A 22381-nucleotide genomic window follows, 5' to 3' on the forward strand; every position below is an offset into this window, starting at 1 on the left:
AAACTATACAGCGTAGAATGAGAGGATGATGCTGAATAATAAATCGAAAAGAATTCGGAAGGAAGCGGTCGTGACCTAATTTGAGGTACTGTCCTCAAATTTTCTCGGAGGGCTGAGTAAAAACACGAAATACCCCAAGCAGGATAGCTGGAATTCGGACCTAGGTTTGAACCCGGGAACTGCCGAATATGAGCTTTTTTTAAACTTTTTTTGTGAATGGGCTAAAATCATCATGTCACAGGTGGGAAGTGAATTCTTAGGGCACTTGGATTGAGAGGTAAAGGAGTTTACATCTGAGCTGCCACGATGCACACACTTGAAAGAATTGTGAGAAGTCGTATTGTGTTCACGCAGTTGTAAGAGAACGGTTATTATAACTTAAGACCAAATCCCACCCCTCCACATTTCGAAAATGCAGAGGAAATTAATGGAAAGAAAGAATGAGCGGTTGGTGGAGAGCAAAATAAATAATCATAATTTTTTGTATTATTTGCTAAAAATGTAGCAAGAGAAGGGAAAACAATCCTGTAAAGCAGCGCAATGCGAGCGGCAATTGTCTGCAGCAGATAATTTACAGTCATAATCTTTTCTTTTACTTTTTCTACCCCTTGCAAGTCCAGAAAAACAATTTTTATTTCTTTTTATCCCCCGCTCTCTTTCTACACTTTTTATTTTATAATACGCTCGTGATTAACTGCAGCAGTCTGGAATGAACACGTAATATTTATATGTTTCCGCAACAAAATAGTTTCATTTCCCATATTTAATTTAATATAATCTACCGAAAGGGGATACAGTGTTGAACATGCAATTTTAGAGTCACACTGTGTTTGTGTGTGTATGTATTCATTATAATGCTGTTGTAGGTAGCACCCGTCAGGATAACCCTTATTGTTTCTACATTATTTACCTGTGTATAACCCCCGGGGCAGCTCTCTATAATTTATGCGGGTCAACGATGAGTCCCATTTGTAGACTATTAATACACTAAATTGAATTTTAATTGCCCCGTACTTCGTATTGCAATAAAACTAGCAACCACCAGCACAATATTTGTAATATGTTAATTGTTATGACACGCAAGAACAAAAGATAATGTGTTAGGTCATAGTAGGCAAATTGATTGTCAGTCATGTAATTGTTAAGTTAATGTCTGAATGGGCCCAAGATACAACTTCGAAGTTAAATACTCACGTTAGATAAAAATTAAGTACTACAGAAAACATTTGGTTCTGAGAGAAAGAAAGCACAGAACAGGAGAAAATGGTTAATTCATAACCATTTCCAGTTTCATAATTTCTACACCATGTTCAATGATATTCATATTAATTTAGCTGTCAAAGAATTAGGTCACTTGTTGGCCTGTTCCGGCCTGATTTGTCCGAATGTCTGTTTAAAGTAATCCACGTTTTCTTAATCCGGATGTCTGAAATTCTTAACAGTTTGGGAAGTTGTCTCATTGCATCCAACACATTGAATCCAATTGGTTTCATATTTCGAAGTTCTCCTATTTTAGATTACGTTTTTAATTCTTTCACTACTCCGATTCTTCTAAAGTCCACCCAAGTGTATTTTCTTTTATTCTCATGAATGTCATCACAGCGAATGTAATTCTGTTTTGTGGTTTTCTTTTAGGTACTGTTCTGTATTCTTCCACACAGAACGTCGGTAAACTAGGGTATTGTAAATCTGATAAATAAATGGAGATGTAATTACAGTGGGATCATTTTCCAGAGATTAAGAATATATTTGCCCTTAATTTTTAGTCATATTTGAATTACTTCTGTGTGAGTTATGTTGTATGAGAAACGCTCAAATATAGCCTTATCTACAGTTGTTCACAGCAGCGATATACGATAAGAAAAATGAAACATTACTTTAGTACAGAATTCCTAAAGGGCAATGTACTCGTATCGATTGACATCCATCGAGTAGGTATCGTTAAATTTTTAGAACCTCATTTCATTTCTTATTCAAACTATACGATCAGTCTAAAGTTTCGAAGGCTTCGTGTAAGTTTAATATAAGTCTACATGATGGGTGAGGATATTCTTCTGAACATTATATATTTTGTTCTTACATTTTGAGAAATGATTCTAATTAACGGATCCGAAGAATAAGCAGATCTTGGCATTCCTTTCCAAGTTTCATTTGCTTTTCTTGTAGAAAATTCAGCCTACAGTTGAACAGCCTTGCGCACTTGACACTTTAATTACAAGCCCTGATGACCTGTAACCACTTCAGCAGCTGCACCTCATAACCCTCCTCCAAGCACATACAGGTAGGCGCCGTTAAGCAACCGGTCAATGCACGTAACAGTCCTTAAGGCCTATCTGTCCTAGAACATGCCGCTCCTATAAAATTTTCTCTCCTGTTCCGAAAGGATGGCGTACTCTAATAAATAAATCTTATAACATGATTAAATTTGCATTCTGTGTTACAATGGTGATCTGTATAGGAGAGTTATTCACTAACTTTATCCTAACAAGCCTAATTTTAAAAGCCGGTCTATATTTAACGGTTTGCGGTTTAAAGGTGTAGACTAATTTTCCGTGTTTTCAACTAACTACATATTTAATAAAAACTCAAGTTAAGCAAGGAAAAGAGCCCATGCTTCAAAACATATTTGTTGTTTATCGATGCATATAACTGTGGCAAAATCCGGAGGAATACATGAAAACCACGACCTGAAGATGTATGGGGGAGTTGAGGTAAAATAGTAGGCTTAGTGCCTCAGAGCAGTAGGGAGGGATATGGTGGCGAAAGGACAATTTCCTACCCCTTCCGGGAATCCCGAAGCAGTCATCCAGCCTGTAGCTAGACACCATACTGATCCCTCTTGCTATAAATGTATGTTGAGTGTGCAGCTTTGGACTGCCAATTGTTATTACGTCACAAAGTTCTTACTATGTAAGATTTGAGGTTTTCACAGCGGTGAGTATAAAGATTTCTGTCTTCTGGGTTATTGCGCTGTGTAGTCTGGTCGATGTTAACCAACGTTTCAGGGGTCATACTGTCTTCGTCCCTGATGACGGAGGCAGTATGACCTCTGAAACGTTAGTTAACATCGACCAGACTACACAGCGCAACAACCCAGAAGACAGAAATTTTCGAGTTCTTACTGCTTTCATCATGGGGACCTTGATGATAGAAGCAGAAAACCTCTCTGAAACGACGGCCAATTTCTACGAGAGTTCACGGTGCAACATCCAAGAAAGCAGCCATGATTGTACTTCGCGTAATGAAAACCTGAAATCTCACTAACCGAATCTCTGTAGGGAAGTTACTCTAAACTTCATTCGGAGATTCGAAGCCCTTTCGACTCTGATCCCTACACTTCCGTCTGCGACACAAAGACCAAGACACGTCACCCGTCTTCCGACACACATCACCCTGATGACAGAGGCAGTAGGCGCCTCTAAAACGACGTTACACGGCACATGACGCCAGACGACGGTCATCTTCAGACCTACCGTTCTACGTGTGACTAACATGTTAAGATTTGTAGCTTTCATAGCCACTGAATACAACATAATCTCTGACGATCAGCCTTGTCTCTCTCGAATTATAGTCTATCGTCTCGGAGACTATCTCTGCCTCCATCATCAGGGTACAGACCATATGCGAATAAAAAGACTGTCCATTGTATTTATACATGACTGGGTCTCCAAGCAGTGTTTACTTGTCCGCGAGAAAGTCTGACTCACCCTCACTAACCCTTTTAGGTCCAGACTTCTGACAAATTTAAGCAGTCTAATACAACGCACACATAGTCACTAGTCCTTCCATTAGGTTATAGCAATGTTGTGAGACCGATATTTGAATAGCGAATTTTATTATCACATATTAAACAGCAGCAAAATAGTTCCACAAGAATCATGGTTGAAGCATATGGGAGATTAATTTGCCAAGTTGAATAAACTACATGAATAGAATTGTCTGACTCTCATAGGACTGTACACAACATTTTTCGTGGGCGAACTGGCAACATGCATTCCAGACGCTCAGTCCGACTGTTTTTCTAAGATTAGTGCTTAGATAGTGCGTCAAAATAAGCTACGACGCTTTCCTATACATTCTTTCTTGGAGACTCAAACGCATCTTTTACACTTCGAGAAGTCTCGTCGTAAGGCGCTGGAAAAACAATCAAAGCGTAATATTTAACGAGGAGCGGTAGATTTACTTTCGTTTACGTAGATTACATAAACATATTTTTAGCCTAACATAAAAACTCACATTGCAAAGGATCGAGTAGAATGACAAGACACACTTTAACTGCTATTTTAAGGGCGTATTTTAGAAGCTTACTTAGCAACAGTAACATAACCAAGTCATTGTGAAACATAGACATATAATAGAGGTTAATGAAATACGAACAAAACGTGATGACAAAACAGCACACGAAACATATGAACGGATAAATGGGAATTACGCCTGTAAAGAAGTTTCTATTTTCTTCAGTAAATAACGGCTAAGAAGTTAAATTATATTTCCATGACGAAAATCTTCTAACATATTCTTTAATGAACTGAACTTTTATTTGGTCAACAGTTTCTGTAATTCATAAACGCTAAAAAATATCAGCGATTTCCTACTTTTTCGCGATCAATAAAGGGAGAGGGGAAAAGGAGACCCGATTTTAGCAGGACAGTTTTATTAATTTGTTTGAGAATTTGGTTTATTATGATTTCCACATCCCTCAGAAGTTGCAGAATTAATTATTCTTAATATTTTCACAAATACTGCACGTCACTCATTCTTCATTCATACCGTTCACAGATATCTTTCCAGCCCCATCACAAGTCGATAGTAGATTTTTAATTAAAATATACATTTAAATAATATTCACGTCGGTGGAGATGTCGACATTGATGTTCTGAGTTGCATACATGCAGGTAGATACGAATATTTCGAAGAAACATACTGCCTGGTTCTTCAGCTATAAAAGTGGAGACATTATATTCCATCAAGAAACTGACGTCTGTTCCCATGTTTAATAAAGATTCAGCCTGTTCGCAAGGGACTTGGCAAATAAACCTACCGTCTTAATCATTCTATCCTTTGTAAACATTTATTTTACTATAATATTCTTCCATAAATATTAAGTATTATTATTATTCCATCTATTTACAATTTTACAGGGTATTTACTTTTATGTACCTGGGACTAATCTTGCCCCTGAGGTACATGGTGCAGCAGCTATTTCTGAAATACATTTTGTTTTTAATACGTTATATGTATTATATAGATTTATTGTGAGCCATGACTATATATACTATATGTGTTATATGAGCGTCTTTCGAATGATGTATGATGATCATAGAATGGCTGTTTTCTGAAGTTCCCTAAAGCCGTAATCGCCCGGGATGTTGGCCAAATATTTGTTGTGTGATTACTATTATCATTATTATTATGATATCGTAACAAAATAAAGAACGAATTTAAATTATAATTCTAGTCATGATAACTCAAGTCTACTAGCAGTACTGAAGAGCGTTGCTGTAACTATAGTAATTTTGCATTCCTTTTATTGAAATTTCTTTCTGGAAATGCAGACAGAGTGCGAGAACTTTCTGCTTCTGATGACAAGTAGTGATAAATATTGCGGGAATGTCCCCGTCGCGTTGCGTGATTTTGTGGCGTGGCGGCTAAGTACAAAGGCCGTAAATGACATGGAAAAACACGGCTTCTTAACATTCTGAATATTTTACTACCAGCAGTCACTACAATAAAGATATTCATCATCGAAAAACTTCGAAAATATCAGTAAAAAACCCGTTTTTTCGATCTTTCATATTTGTATACCATTATAGGCCTGCTACTTGAAAATGGTGTGAGCAGGAAAATATTCCGACCACAAAAGGATAAAAAACAAATGTCAAATTTAGGACATTACGTGACGAGACGTTTCGTAACTTTTCACAGAACACTTAGGACGGTGAACTCTAGAAAGCTACAATGTGCTGGGCATGTGGATTGTTCAGGCGAAAACGAGATATATATGGTATTAAAAACTGAGAGGGAAAGTCTTGAAAAATAACAGTTCTCAGAACGCGAAAGAAATGGCAGGGTAACCCTAAGAAAGATCTTTGGAGAGCAGGTTAAGAGGATGAGAGTTGTATATAGCTGACTCAGGATTGTGCTCATTGACAGGACTTTGTAGAAGAATTGTTGATCCTACGGGTTTTGCTACAGCAGTGTCTTACACAGGTATATTCGAGTATTCAGGCGTATATGTAATAGGGGTTTATATGGATGCTGTATTAAAGTGAATTAGATGTATAAGCGTCTGCTATGGTGACAGTATGAATAAATTTTAACGCTCAGTTCAGAGTATTGTTAAAAAGTTTAGTCGTCCATCCAAACGCGTTAGTTGTTTAATTATGACAGACGGAGCTAGGGCTACAAACAGATATGTATTCACTGTTCCTGGAACCTTATCACAGTTAGAGTTTTTTCAGGAAATGAGATGTTAACAAATAGTATTATCCTCAGTTTTAGAATACAATAATAATATACACAACTTGCAAAAACAAATCACTTTTAATTAAGACTAGCATTTTCGGTTTAAGGCTTGTACGAATGACAAACCTGTGAAACTGCTAATATGTAACAACGTACAGGGAAATTCCTAACAATAGACGTCTTCTGGTGTAAAGAATGAATGCACTGGAAATCTGAGATTATTGGTCTTTGTTATACAGAAATTACACTTTGCTACATAGATGCAATTGCCATTTATTGTGTTTGTCATAACTGTGTTTTTCCTCCGTCAACAAAACCTTCTTTGTTAACGAAACTACACCAAACTTAATTTACTGATATCATCCGAGAGGTCATAGCAACTAAGATTTTGTGCCCGTAAACGCCCCAATCCTGCATACGGAGGTAATTTTTATGTGATTCTAAGAACTTCCTGCTACATGTGATGTCAGTACCGAAGATCCTAAACAAACAAACAAACAAACTTTAAATGACAACATTTTCCTGACACTTGTTGAATAAATGTAACGTAATAATTATTCCATAAACAATTCTTTTCTTTTCTTTACTACACGCGCGACATAGACTAATGATAGTTCATTGGGACTGAAACGTGTTTGGTGTATCATATATTAAATAGAAAATAAATCAAGGCAAGACTGATTAAATAATTATTACACTAGGTCGACAAAATGATAATTAAAATAACAACAACTAGAAACATATCACACTACCAGAATGTTCTTCGGCTGTCTCTGTCTTCAAAATTCCACGACTTATTTTGTAACAATGTGGTTGTTAATATAACTGACAAATAAACAAAAACAAAATATGGAGTGCATTAGCACAAAGTGAGATACCAGTGAGGCGGCGAGATAGCGGAACGCTATAATTTGTCACAAACAAACATGAGACTCATGGAGTTAAAAAGAAATTGCCGAAGTTATTAACTTAATGTTATTCTTACTATTTTCGACAAGAACATTTATTTACAAGCTCCACAACACCTGCGATAAAAGTCAAATAAACAACAGCCCTATCATTGAGCATCTGAACAAAAATTAGATAGATTAGTTTCAAAAATTATATTTTATGGTAAAATCAATGGTTTTTGGATTCAGTATGGCGAAATCAAACCATATACAGTCTTAGCTCAAGAAACTGGACAAACCTTGGTTTTTACGTGGTTTTGTTTCTTTGCGGATCTAAATCGAGAGTAGTCTAATCTAATACTTTTATTTATACCCTATTATTTGTACTTCGGCAGAGCGTACGGAAACCGGGAGGTGGAGGGAACAGCTCCTGAGGAACAAGTGGTTCACCGTTGGCGAAGAGTTGGCCTTCAAGAAAATTTTAAGCACTACGAATGACACGGAGGTCAGGGATGTAGGGAAATTTCTGTACAAAGTAAGATGTAAAAGACAGGTCAAAATTAGGAATTTAGAACTGCCACTGGGGTAGAAGGCACGAGAACAATACGGAAGAGTTATGTAAATAGTATTAGGGATTAAGGAATAGTCATGTAGAGTAGCATTAGTGAATAGTTGTAGTAAGCAGTGGTGCGAATAGTGCTACGTATGTAAGGACTGTGGCCGTGAAAACCTGGTGTTAGGCGGCCACAGATCTCTGTATATAGTCTAAACCAAATATATTATTATTATTATTACTTCGGCAGAGGGTAACATTCAATATGTTTCGAGAAACTCACTAGGGTTATTCGAAATAACTCCATGATTCGGGGCCCTTTTTGGAAACTTGATACCTAGGTAGTTAGTAAAGATATTCCTTGCTTTAATAAAACTCGAAACTTAGGATGATTACCAAGGTCAGTAACTGGGCCCTATTCATTGCCTAATCCAGTCTACACGCAGTCATTTCTTTTACCCGCATTAATATTATTCTTCTAAGTGCGTCATGTTGTCTCTTCGCTTAAAGTTTCTGAATTAAATATTCTACTTGTCTGTCATCTGTTCCGTACACGCTAAGTGTTCTATAAATTTAATTCTCCTTGATTTAAGACTAACCTAAACCGACCAATACAAAACCGACACGCTAACTTCAGGCTGTCTTCAATATCCGTGCAACCATATCCATTCCTTAACAAGGAATCTGTTCTGAAACAAGCGACAACCATTTTGGAATTACAGTGTAACCCTTCCTCTTGTGTCGTTATTTGGACGCGGTCCCAGATTTCTTGTTCTTCTTACACACCAGCGTCACCAGATAGCGGAGTCGCAAAAACGCCGACCTACCACTCCAGCGTTTAGTGACAATCCGCACGTCGCAGAGCGGTTCGGTTAAGTTACAGCTGCTGTCAGATCGACATTCTTCCACAACTGTGCAAATTGAGTAACTCTGTGGCCAGGCCTGTTATTTGTCACAAACTTCAATGATTGATTGCATTCATTAAACGATAGAGTCACGTTTTTAACGACGCTGTATTGAGTACTGATGTTGTGTTGTGTCGATACTATTGATGATAGATAGTCCTGTAATGGCTGACAGGGAGAGTCTCGACAGATAAAGTCTGCTCCAGCTTGGCTTTGTTGCGTGAACATCGAACTATCGATTTCAGGATCGCTAGGTGAGAAGGATATGCTATGACACTGGGCTACATGGTCCAGTCCACTTGGCACCGCAATGGTCGATGCTTAGTTACTGTAACTTATTTTGTCTGAAGACTGTTTACTGTAGTCGGGGCGAATATGTGAGCTGAACATCCGTTAGATGTAATACGCAAGGGAATCTGGGATGTGGTGGTATTAGCAGATAAGGAAGCATATGCTATCCGTCCTTTACACATTTCCTAGCTGCAGTAATTTGTAGCTCACTGTCTCGTTTTATATATCTGTAATGTGTTTGGTTTACACAATGCATATTTCTCTAATATTTACGCTGTCATAATTAAAAAAGTAACACTATTAGTAACGAAAACGGACATGATATCCTGAACTCTGATGTGTGCCATTACAAATTAATTATATTAAGCCCAGAAATAACTACGTATATGCACCACTGGCTTAACAATAAATATCTCTGAATTTTGTATATGTTTTTGTCACATGATTCTCAATGTAAATAGCGATTATTTTTTAACAGCATTTACCAGCTGATTTTTGTAATGGTGAAGTGTTTTGATTTTTCTGAGGTACGAACTGGACTTGTAAATATTATTTAGACGTGCTTCGGCTTCAGGGTGTTAAACTTAATATGAAGTAACCTACATTCTCTACTTTCTCGTGTCAAATTGTAGATATGGTGGACCCCAAAGTGCACATTTCCATAAACATCTTAATTTTCTTACTAATAGAGTATATTGGCCTCCTTATTAATAACATTCTAATGAAGTCGCGGGCTAGACTGAATTCTTTCACGGGCCACATCAGACTCGAAGGCCATAGTTATCCTACCCCTAAATTAGACTCGGTGGGAACCGTAAGAAAATCAAGAATTTAAAAAAACCCTTTTTCAGTTTTCAAAACAATTTTCTGTATATTCCTTTACAGAACCTATTTTCATAATATAACTAAAGCCCCATTTGAGCCGTGTGTAAAGCATGGGTTATACTGGACAGATACTGATCAGATTTAATGGAATTCATGAAGTAACCTCGGAATTCAAAATTATGGATCGGTAGGCACGAATTAGCCATTATGCGTTTATGCAAAATGTAAAATTTACAACTGAACGTTTGCAGTTAATAAACCTCTGACACAACTAATACCCGAATGCCTCATTTTCGAGAATGGAGTGTGATAAAAACGAAGTACATCAGATGAGATGGTTTAACAACTTAACTAAAAACACGAAACTCTAGCTCTAAATCTGAATATATACTCTGACAAAAATTATTTAACATTAAGTCCTTGTTAGGTGTAATTTTCAGTAATTCACCAGCAAAGACAACTAAGGTTTACAACGTGTTTTATTATTACTGAATGCCAATTTCGAATCCTGGTGTATTAATTGAAGTCAGTTCTTGTGGAAATGAATTTTCATTGTTAAGTCTCCCAAATGACCCCACCAAAATGCTAAGGTATTTAACAGTATCAATAAAAATGCATCTGTTTTGTTTTACAGTAAATCATTTCTTTCATAACCCTCCAATACTATCCAGACAGGAGCTTTCGTCACTGCTAAATATGCGAAAGACTATAGGACTAATTTTCGAAATATACTAATAACTGTGAGGCGTAAAAATCTATGTAATTTCTACAACGAGGCCTTGCAACAGAAGTGATACAAACAGTCGCTCGAAACTAGCAATGGGTTCCGTATCTGTCAAGTTAAATACATATTTATAAGACTCCAAATAATCATTTTATTTCGTCAACCATCTGTCTCGTTCCACTCTTCTTTGTCTACAGACATTGAGGTTTATACGACATTGTAACATATCACCAAGTACATAACAGATGTTAATAACATTTCCCTCTCCGTTTTCAGTTCTAAATAATAATGCTAACGAAACAAAACTCCTTCCCACTTAACGTCCAATGCTGCCTTAAACTTTATAGCAGTAATGTGTACTCAGTTACCGGTTTTTCCTACGTACTGCCAATTAAACGGTATTAGTGCATATAAAAAAATGGCTACCCTTTTGACACTACAGAACAAATCTATGTTTCTATGGCCAATACATTATATATGAATTACACATGCGTACACTCAATCACTCATTCTGATAAAATTCCTTTACAAAAGCAGTTATTCGGATATTTCATAAAACCTTGGAATTAATGATATTTTTCCCGAAGCAAGTTTGAAGATCGTCTCCCAACCTGGGCCTATGTATAAAATTTAGTAAGCGGCCATGACCCGCCAACACAAGAAGCAACCATCCACTGTAAAAGTATTCAAGGCTTATCAAAGGCCAACGAAATTTTTCCCGGTAAGTAACAAACAAGTCTACAAAGTTAGCCTTCGCTTTTCGTTCGCAGTTTGTTTTCCGTTTCACACCAACGTCATTTGTGACTAGATATTTTTTTACGAAAATTCCCTGTTGACTGTGGATGGTTCCTCCCCCCTTCGCGATAACATGCCCCTGCATTATCTTCCCCTCTCCTCTCACCTTTGTTCCGCCAATGTTTTCATATACAAAGTACAGAACGTAGGCCACTGCGAGTGATAAATGTCACTGGACATCAGCACTATACTATAAACCAGTGGGAATCAACCTGGGGTACGCGAAGACATCTTATGGGGTACGTGAAATTTAAAAAAAATATATATTATTTATGAAAAACACTGAATAATCAGTAATGTAATTTATTTAATTTATTTTAGATGTAGTTTATATACTATGTATAACTTGAATTATACACCAACAGCTTTGGGGGTACAAAGTTAAAGAGAAATTATATCTGGAGGTACGCGAACAAAAAGGTTGAATACCACTGCTATAAACAGTAACGTTATAGGCTACAAACACATTTCATTCAACGTCCGCATCATAAACATCACAGTTTCATACAAAATTATTTCTAGTGATAACTCGTTTCTTTAAACATTTTCGAAATGTTTAATAATTTTTTTGCCTGATGTGTTGTGATGACTGTCAATTAAGCGAGTGGCTACAGGCAGGCTGAGCGACGAGACATTGATTTCCGCCAGAGGCAAGGATTCTTCTCTGCTCTCTCTCCTATCCAACTGTAGCGTAAATCTGGAAACTAACCTCCAGCTACGTTAAGAATGTGTGGGTCTTTACCTCCGCTCATATAAAGGTCATCATGGTATGATGATTTTATCATCAGGATTGCACTGTTATTATTGCGTAGGGCCTATACGTTTTAATGCATAAAGAATAATGCCTAATATTATTACAATTGCCCCCCTTTAATTTTAACCACTGATATCTCACAGTTTCTAGATAAACTTAACCACCATGGCTTATATACCGAAGTTCAAATTTCATCGCGTTCAGAGCAGTGGAAATAAAAAGGAGTTAGTGGGATGGAGATGGGGCTGGTTTTATCGCTAGAATTTATTGGGTGCAACCCTTGTGAACTTGAAAGAGTGCGGACCACCAGTGGACACTACAGTTCTCGGTGATTTCCATTATGCTACTGCTATCTTCTTCTAATGATACCCATAAAAGCTACGACCATTTACCGCTGTAACAACGTTTCCATTTCACACATACACTACTACACCGTTTATAAATCCATTAAAATATCCCAGCTTCGTTTGCAGGGGCAGAAGAAGGGAAAAAATGTCATAGAAGGTATGTAGTTACGATATTATTAATGCTATAAAAACTTGATAATTTCCTTTTGAGCTGAATTGTTGAAAAATTGATATGTAATATCAACTTTTCATTTTTTTTTTAATGGAAAGAGCTATATGTCTACAGAAGAGAAGTTTGTTTCCGTTGAGTTTTTAAACTACTTGGCCCTAATTTATAGGTTGAACAAAAATTAACTTTTGGCCTTCAACGTGTTTTAAATATGTCAAGGAAATTCTGACGAATTCACATATGTGTGGTTATAAATGAATTGAAAAAACGTCTAATTTATTTTTGTATTTCAGTAATAACACATCCGGTACCAAGGTAAATAAATATGAGTCCTAAAATGCCAAAAAACAAAAATAAAAAATCTAAAATATATCATAAATCTTGTTCATTAATTTTCCAAAATGTATACTAATATCGTTGTATAATTTAAACATTAACTTAGGGCTGGACCTACCGTTTTGCTAAATAACACCTTAACTTAACATGAAATACAGGCTGTAAAATAAAAGAAGAAAGAAGTTTTTAACTCGACACACCAATAATCTACTTAAAGGGAAATGTACCACTATAGTTACGTAATATACCAAATCGTCTGTCTTGCAGGAATTATTTCATCTGAGGGACGTAATTATCGGGTCTATGTTTTATTTCCGAACACAGTATTTTACGTTCAGATACTAACAGGTATTTGCCGGATCATTCTCAATTTTTCTGACGTGTGATGTGAAATTCTTCTACAGGTGAGTCACATTTAATCGTGGTAAGGCCAAATATTATTTACAGATCGTTGTTAGATTACTTATAGGAATTGAGGCGCAGTTAACAATAGACTAACAATTCAGACGCTACCACGGGTAAAATATAATTCGAAGTGCCAACAAGTAAAGTCATCTCTTTAAATGGTAATGTTGGCACTTAGGAGAGAGGCGGTAAAGATCCTACTCATTCTCAACCTCGGCACTAGATGGGGTGAGTAGTCAGCATCATACCCGAACCGCGCCTTACCCCAAAGAAAGGACCTCGGTACCCGTTGGATACCTTGGAACCGGTCTGGACAGAGAGGCTAGAAAACATATCCTCTGCCTCTGTCGGGGGAAGATAAAAGTGCCAACAATATTAAAAACCATATTTACTAGAGTGGTGTCACATTTTGTGAAAGACACGGCTGTTAGCTACTAATGTTTTTCTTGCTTTCTGTTAAATATTAACTTATTATTCACTTACTTGATGAAAGGGAGATCGGTCTACTTTTGGCCGGAATAATTCCGTCACCTCCTTTTGTGAAATGAACAACATTTTCTGTGGTTTGAAACCTGCAAAGAAAGAAGTATTTAATAAAAATAAAACCAACCATGCTGGATCATTTTTGGATAACGTAACATCCCAACCTTCACAATTACAATAGTCTACGCATGTACAAACGAGTATTTTAAACATATTATTTCATAAATGCCTTTTTTCAGGCTTTGCATACCTCATATATAATATTAAGGATGCAAATAAATGTCCCAGCCTTACGATAGCTGTTTCTTTACTACTGTTGAAAGAGAAATACATTAAATTAGCTAGACAATAATTAAATATCGTTAACCTTGAGAAACTAAGAACGAGCTCAGTACTGAAATTAATTTCAGGTTTTATCAGTGACCAACAGAATTGAAAAGCGTTTTATGCAGCACAGTCATTAATTACGTCTTCCCATTACATTAAATATTTTCCGTTTCCAAAAAAGTGTTAACTAAAGTTATAGATATTACACGGACCTGCGTCTTTTGTCGTAAAAAATTGTTCTCTATAATTAGATGTTTTTTTAAAAATGCTAATAAAGTTTTATTTGCGTTTTGTGTACAGCAATATTGTTATATTTATTTTATAGACTTTATCAGAATATTATTTGTATATAATCTATTAATCAGCACTTTACATTTGCATCTAGGTAACTTATATTTATTGGTATTTATCGTGGGTTGGAAATGGTCTTTGGAAGAAATTTAGCTCTCTTTGAAGGGTAAAAGTCTGAATAGTAAAACCATGTATACTCCACGCACTTTTCATGCTAATCTAGCGTAATTTTTTATTACACCTTCGTCCTTTTCTTGTCAGTTTGAACATTGAAACATTGCTCCATAACGTTACAACAGACAAATAAATTTGAGAAACGTTAAGGTAAAGACATTGGCTTCCTTCGATAACAATCATCAACACACGTATCCTACTCTATAGTAATAACAATGATTTTGTTTGTTTCCAGGCCTGCTTAGGGAGTAAATCTAATTGCCGCCATAACTGTAGCTCTTAAGTGAATGAGCTGTGTGATCTGAACTTCAGGCTGTTTAAGATATTGATCAGTCTATTTCAAGTATAACTTAAATGTTAAAATTTAACAGAGTTTTGTTGTTTCTGTAAAAATGCTAATAATAAATATTTCATGTTCCTTCAGAAGGGTTTAACACTGAATATAACCTTTGATCGAAGCTTGTCTTACGACATATCAAAGACAAAACAAGACAACAAAAACTGAAGAAAAAAAATGTTGAAGCGCTTCTAAAGCCACTACTAACTGAAAAAAGTTGTCTGCCACGGAATTAGGTCCTGGTGCTATGTAATACATCACATCCTGTACGTCTAGCCTTATACAGCTGCAAAATATAAAACACGTATGAAATAGAATGTTTTCCTCCGACTTGAATTTGGAAGTCCGTTCTTTAAAAGTTGTTATACGTTTTAGTTAACCGAATTAAGTATCTTAAAATACATTAAGTCTAATTCCTAAAATAAAAAAGTAAAAAAACCTAAGCTTTAATTTCATTCTTGTTACTTCTGTTTCATTTTTACTACTTTGCAAGGGAGTCGGCAACTTTATTACAGTAAATTGGGCATTGTATAACCTCTGGGTAAAAGGCCTGCCATATCTATTCCATGCAAATTCCGAGTATGGTGATATCATAGAAAGGGAGTGAAACTGCTGTGCGAGGGGTGAGGTCGGATGGGTGGATGTGCCGATTTGTTTGCATTGGGCCAAGAGGACGAGTCCTCATACTATATAATATGTCCACTGAAGGAAAAGGCGTAACGAGTAAAAGAAAAGGGTGTTGTGTGTGTGTGTGTGTGTGTGTGTGTGTGTATGTGTTAGGGAGGATATGATATAGAATCATGAGACTGATGACAGAGGTTGTTATTTGTTACTTATGAGAGAAAGAAATGCAAACAGAAGGAAAGAAGGTAGAACATAAGCATGAAAGAGATAGGAATTGTCATATATAAAAAGAAAACTGAATGAAAGCGAATTGTGCAAAAATCAGGGTGAAAAAGAAGGAGGTGGTTGCTGGCTTATATAAGAAGAAAAGCCACAGGAGTTTCTGGAGAGGCTCCAAAAATATTTTTGATCCAAGATGTAAGATGTAAAATAAAAGAAGTAAAGGAAGACGCTTACAAGGAGAAGATGAAGAGGAGAAGGGAGTTGGAGTACAAGAGATAAAAGCTACAGGTTGATTAAGAAGCTCGAATATCAAGTTGTTCAGATACTTGTTTGTTTATATGTTAAAACACGAAGAAACTGGATACGAAATACAGAATGTAACCCATTTACAAGTAGGATATTTAAAATATGGAAAAACCAGGTTTCAAAGCAAACCTTATAACAATCGCATTAATATGGCGTTCCGATCTTTAACCGAATGGAAAAAATTGAACTGCATTGGTAAAACTATTTTTACAGTAAGTGTAAAGCCAAAATTTCGAACTGAATTTCACAACTTTTATGGGAGAAAATAGTAAAAATATCAGATAATAAATAAACTGGACACATTATTTTACAAAGTCTGTAATATATGCAATAACATTAGAAACTTAAGTAGGCCCATTGATTCTGGAAGCATTCACTACAGAAGTTTAATTCAATGAATTTAACAAAAGAGAAAAACTGTCTAAGAATGAAGACTCACATTATTCTCTGACAAATTTAATTTGTCAAGTAAGGATGCGGCCCGCAGTGTTGCCAGTGGTACATCTGTGTCGTGTCTGAATTAATTTAATTTATTTTATATGATGTAATATTTTATATTGTCTTTAGGATTAATATATTATATCAATCTGAACTTCAGTACATCAGGATTATAAAAAAATAATTAGTTTCCTTTTAAATTCTAATAGCTTATTTATTTTGTAACATATCAAAAAGTAAATAAGTATTAAATAATAGAATGTACTGGTAGAGATGAATTAAAAAGATATTGTTTCCTCGGTAAAATAGGCTCATCCGTTAAATATGTTTGGGTTTGCCATTTTTCTATGTTAATAGCCGTAATGGTGTACGTGACACGTTTTACAAATTACTTCTAATTTATGTGAACATAACTGGAAGTCCTACCTATTTGTTTTATAAAAAATATTAAAATATATTTAGTTTTCGTATATTAAATACCTATGCTAATGTTTCAGATAATAGCATATAGCTTCTAATTATAAAAATGGTTAGTAAATAATTAACTGAAAAGGAGGTGGAAGGAAGCTGTCGTGACCCAATTGAAGCTACTATCGCATAATTTGTTCGAAGGACTTAGGAAACCCGCGAAAGACGTAAATCAAGAAAGCAGTCTCAAGACCAAGTTCTGAATCCAAGGATGCACGAACACGTAGTACGAGTGACAACTATTCTACGTCGTTCTTGTACCAAATTTCATGAAAATTAAGCAGGTGTAAGGGTACAAGGTATTCTGTCATAAAATATTTTTCACATCGTCAGAACATAATTTAATTTTGGTCATGTTGATTGATATATTGTATAATTTGTGATGATTTCTGTTATCTCTTCCTCAAGTTCCTTACAAATCAAAACCAGTTCTATCTCGCATATTACTAAAACATGATCACAGGAACATCCTACTAAGTAACCACAAGACTATAACAAATGCAAGAATCATCTTGACAACATGGCACTTCTACATACTGAAGAACTTCTTTGCCATCCGGTGTTCTGCAGAAGGCAAGAGAAATGTGGCAGAGAGACATTGAAGAAGGTTGGTTGAATATAGAAGGGATTTGCTCCTTGTTAAGCGACTGACTCTCTCTTGTATGTGACTCTTGAACAGAAGTAGAAAGAGACGGTCGCGCAAATCGTTTGGGAAGAAGAGAACAATCTTCCTTCTGCTGCTGGGAGCGAACGAATATTTACGGCCGAAGACAATCCTAGGGATCTGTGGGCTTTTAAGAGGAATTCTACTTTAACGTTCCAAAAGTAGTAACAGCCATACAGGCTAGCAATAACGAGTTTAAATATTAAGCTATATAATATAATGCATTTTATAGTGTGTATCTATTTGTTTAATAATAGATGGTAAAAGGAGAATTCTGATATGAATTATCTTTCCATCACATTCATCTCATGCTCGGGCTAGATTCATGCAAAAGTAGCAGGAAATCTGGGGCTTTCTTAGCGAGAAACAATGTTACTGGGTTAAATGAAAGGTACTCCTTTACAAGTCATGGTTTAACAATAAATATAACATATGACTTTCCGGAAATGAAGCTACCACTTGAAAGACAGGATAACATTAAAATGGATCTTAAGGAAATAGGGTGGGAGGGTGTTGACTGAACTGTTCAGGCTCATGACAGAAATTTGTGACGTGCTTTCTCGGTCATGGGATAAAAATTCGGTTCCATAAAATGATAATTTCTTGACTACGATCGTATCTGATGGACTATTAAATAACATCTAAAGAAGTACTAACTTCTGGGCGTTCGTTAACTGTTTATATGGTCAATGAGGAGAAGCTGTTGACTGATAGATAACAACTATAAGGATTTTGACAAAACTCTGCTAAACTATATGCATCGATGATGATAAAGATGATGCTGATAATGGTGATGACCTTAAATACTCTCATATGCTCAAGCTCTGTATATAAGTATTGCATTTGCTAATAATTATGTAACAAAGAGTCTAGTACTGAAACTAGAATGTTGTAAGCAGGAATGATGCATCTATTGTAATCCATAAGCATTTTCTTCAGCAATGAGGGAAATAATGACCGAGCATAAGAAAAATGTTCTTATTTATTCATCAGAACTGAGACTAAATAAATCTACGTTTGCATTTCCACAGACAGAAAAAACACATCTGACAAAATTAAGTGCCAGTTAAAAAATTATTAAAAATAAAAGTTATCACTGTGCTTAGCAAGGCATGAAGACGTATTGGGGAGTAGGGGTAACTCAACTCACACTCCATACGATTTATACCCGGAGAAACAACTGTCCGCCATACCCGTTGAACAGGAAACTGGGCGATCCTGTGTAAGTCTGGACGTGGTGACGAAGGGAAATGCACTGCCCCTACCGGGAATACAACCCCGGCCGCCTAAACCGTAACCGATCACTGAATGAGCTATCTCTGCAAAATAGGTACGGTTAAAATAAAGTACGTTCAAATTATTCATAACCCTAACTCTGTGGAACAGAGGTCTTCTTCAGAAGGTGACAGTCGTTTAGCTGATCAATTTTCTTAATTTCTTACAGATTCGAAAGTTTTTACCTGCACAGTAATCAGTAGCCTGCTACTACGTCCTATCATAAGCCTGATAATACAGTAGACACATTCATTCCACACCCCTTTTCTCGATTTTAATATCATCCACTATCAGTGCTTTGCTCTTTAGAGTGGTCACGTTTTTCAAATAAAATTGTGTATGCATTTCGTATCTCACAATGCCCAGCACCTTTATCAAATCTAGCAAAGAATTTAAATTATGATATGTTATACTGTTATTTTGGACTTTATCCATCGTCTAATTACAAAATAAGAGTACAACGTTTCGGAAGCTGGATTCTGCTTCCGTTTTCAGGTATAAAAGCAGGGTAAGGACATAAAACTTCAAACCCGGTCCAGATCTTAAGATGGCTCAACCAGGAGGTCCAAAAAGTAATATGTTTTCTCTCCTCTTTCCCCTCATTACCTCAGAAGGATGCAGGATCAAGTTTTCGAAACGTCGTACTCTTATTATTTTATAATCCAAACGAAGGACAAAACCCAAAAGAAAAATGTTACATATTATATTCACTATCTTCAGAAAACTGCAGCACAAACTATGAAGATATTTTCCTCCATCCTCTGTTAATTCCTGTCCCTCATATAAAGACATTCTATTCAACAAAACAGTCAAAATAAGTTCGGAAAAGCCGCTCGTGTTTGCAAGAATTCAGATCCAAGACAGCTTACCACAACACGATAGATAAGTCAACTGATACAGCCCATTTATCCAAATTCCGTACATCACTTGAATATAATTCGTCTGTCATAGGAGGTGGACTGGTGTAGTTGTGCTTCCATTTTACAAGAATCTTCGCTTCTCTTCTGCTTCCCCCTTATTCACTTCGCCTGGTTCTAGTGGTTGGTGACGACACAATTCAGGCTGCTCTCTTGAACTGGATTTATGTCATCATAAGTCTTTGCTGGAGGGCCTTTGGCGTTGTTAGCTGGGAGGGGTGCGGTGTATTATACAGGGGTTATAGAGATCAAATGCTACCACTGTCACCACTAAAATGGACTAAATTCTACCGCTGAACCTACAGCCTCGTTCAACTTACAACATTGAAGCTACTTATTCATGAATCACTTTGCTATGAATCTTGAATGAATTTCTGAATCATTAGTCTCTGATGACAGCTTTTAACAAAGAACTTACATGCGTTAAAACGACCCGGTCAATAACGTGTGACATCAATTCTATTTTAAATCTCCCTGTGCAAATAGTAGTTAAGCCTAGTAGTATGTGAAACGCAAGATGTCTAATAAAACAAACTGAAACGACCTCCTACTTTCATAGAAAAGTAGTATTTGGGAATTAACTTCATTACATAGAAAAGTAGTATTTGGGAATTAACTTCATTACAGAGCTTATTCTTATACTATATGTAATACATGTGCGTATAACTTGCGCATGTAAGTCTTTTTAATCAATATGTTAGAATAAATGAGATTTTACATTTTTGCCAATCTGTAAGAATAGACCTAAGATCTAGTAAGTTAAACGGCTCTGACTAAGTATTGTATTTGAAATGACTTCTCGGAGCAGACTGCTTCTCGAAACGCTGAAAATAGCTCAGATAGTCGATAAAAGACATGCATCCTATGAAACCTGCAAGGTTTATTACTGTGGTCACAAAAGCACGTAACAGGACCCTATCTTGAGCCTTTTAAATATAGTAAAAACTCTCACATCTATTTATTTAGGATACGTTTTATTAGTATCATTTCGTCTACACCCAGTCTCACAAGTGGTCTCATAACTCCAGAAAGTCTGGCTAAACAATTTTATTATTTTCCCCGTCTCCTCCAATAGCGCTAAGTGGACCACCTGTGTCATTCCATTAGAATTGATCGCAATAATAATAGCCCTGATTTGCGAATTATAGGCCAGCACGTTTAAGAAGCTCCTTATTATGCAATTTTCTCCATCTCCCGGTTACCTGCTCTCTATTATGTCAAAATATTTTCGTCAGTGCTCTGCTCTCAAACGCAGTGTATCAATATTGAAGTAGATTTACGTAATTCTAAAGTACTCATCGAAGTCGTGGCTCTAGTCGTCGTGAAAGCTCCAGATCATACATACATCTTGCCAGCAATTTTATTAGTCTGGACATCATAAGGTTTTTAAATATACTTTTATAATTAATAATTGTTAATATGTACAAAAGTTGTAGCCTGTGGGCTGTTACAGATAGACAGACATACAAGTTGAAACTAAGTCGCGCATTTTGGTAAATTTTAGCTGCAAATGAATCTAAACCGGTAATATTGTTTGACTGATGAATATGTAGTCCTTGAAATTAAGTGAAAAACAGAAACGCTGGTAGCAAAGAAAAGTTGTTTTACACTTGCGGTAACTTACAGACCTATATATAAAACAACATATAAATTTAAGGCAGACTAAAACTTTTCGACTACATACCGAGAAACATTACCTTAGATTGTCATACTAATATTTGACATACGAAAGCAGCCTTCCGTAAGACGTTACAGAGCATCTAGGCCTACAAATCCTTTCGCAATAACAAATGACGAATATACATATCTTATTACAGTGATGACAAATCACTGTCTCTCGACAACACTGGGATCCGCATGTCTCTAAGAGACAGAAACAAATGAAGATGTCATTAACTTAGTGAAATGACAACTATTAATGTTATAAGCTTGTATTATCCGCCATATTCATTTTCTGTTTTTCTTCAAATCCGGTATGAAGATCTACCTACTGCTCCAGTTATATACCATTGTCGTTAATGCTACTAATGTGCTATTCATGTGAACTTGGGGGATAAGAGCAGTAGACGTACTGTTCGTTATCAGAATCATACGAAATCCATAAATACATTATGTGGGCAAAATACCGAGTTAATGAATCATAAGATAATACTGACTTAAAGTTGTCACGGCAGAGAGAGTTAAGTTTATGGTCTTCTAAATTGTAACAAATTGTATTATTGTAGAAGGGTGCTAACGTTGAAGAACATGCTACCTACATTTTCAGGACACACGAAAGCAGCATGTAATATTGTCCGAGCCCAGAAGACCACAATCTGATTGTGGCTTACTGCACTCGCTCTTTATGTAATCATGCGCTAATTACATACGTCTTTCTGCAGGCACGTAATATCAGT

General features: G+C 36.1%; 2 protein-coding genes across 8 annotated transcripts in view; one reads left to right on the forward strand and one right to left on the reverse strand.

Annotated features, from left to right (window-relative positions):
- The window catches only part of LOC110829914 (uncharacterized), a 540512-nt gene that overhangs the window by 314200 nt on the left and 203931 nt on the right, over positions 1 to 22381 (reverse strand). For all 7 annotated transcript variants that reach the window (XR_015533587.1, XR_015533586.1, XR_015533588.1 and 4 more), the window contains exon 3: positions 13943 to 14031. Coding sequence is in view for 1 of the 7 variants with exons in the window: in XM_087342645.1 (XP_087198771.1) it covers positions 13943 to 14031 (89 nt within the window). In the remaining 6 variants the exon portion in view is untranslated. The remainder of the gene's footprint in view (positions 1 to 13942; positions 14032 to 22381) is intronic.
- The window catches only part of pb (homeobox proposcipedia), a 147380-nt gene that overhangs the window by 85380 nt on the left and 39619 nt on the right, over positions 1 to 22381 (forward strand). The gene's annotated exons all lie outside the window — the stretch shown is intronic.

The sequence above is a fragment of the Zootermopsis nevadensis genome, unplaced genomic scaffold (assembly GCF_977971745.1).
Source record: "Zootermopsis nevadensis isolate Lab colony 2312 unplaced genomic scaffold, Znev_1.0 Znev_ptg000001l, whole genome shotgun sequence".
Lineage (NCBI taxonomy): Eukaryota > Metazoa > Arthropoda > Insecta > Blattodea > Termopsidae > Zootermopsis > Zootermopsis nevadensis.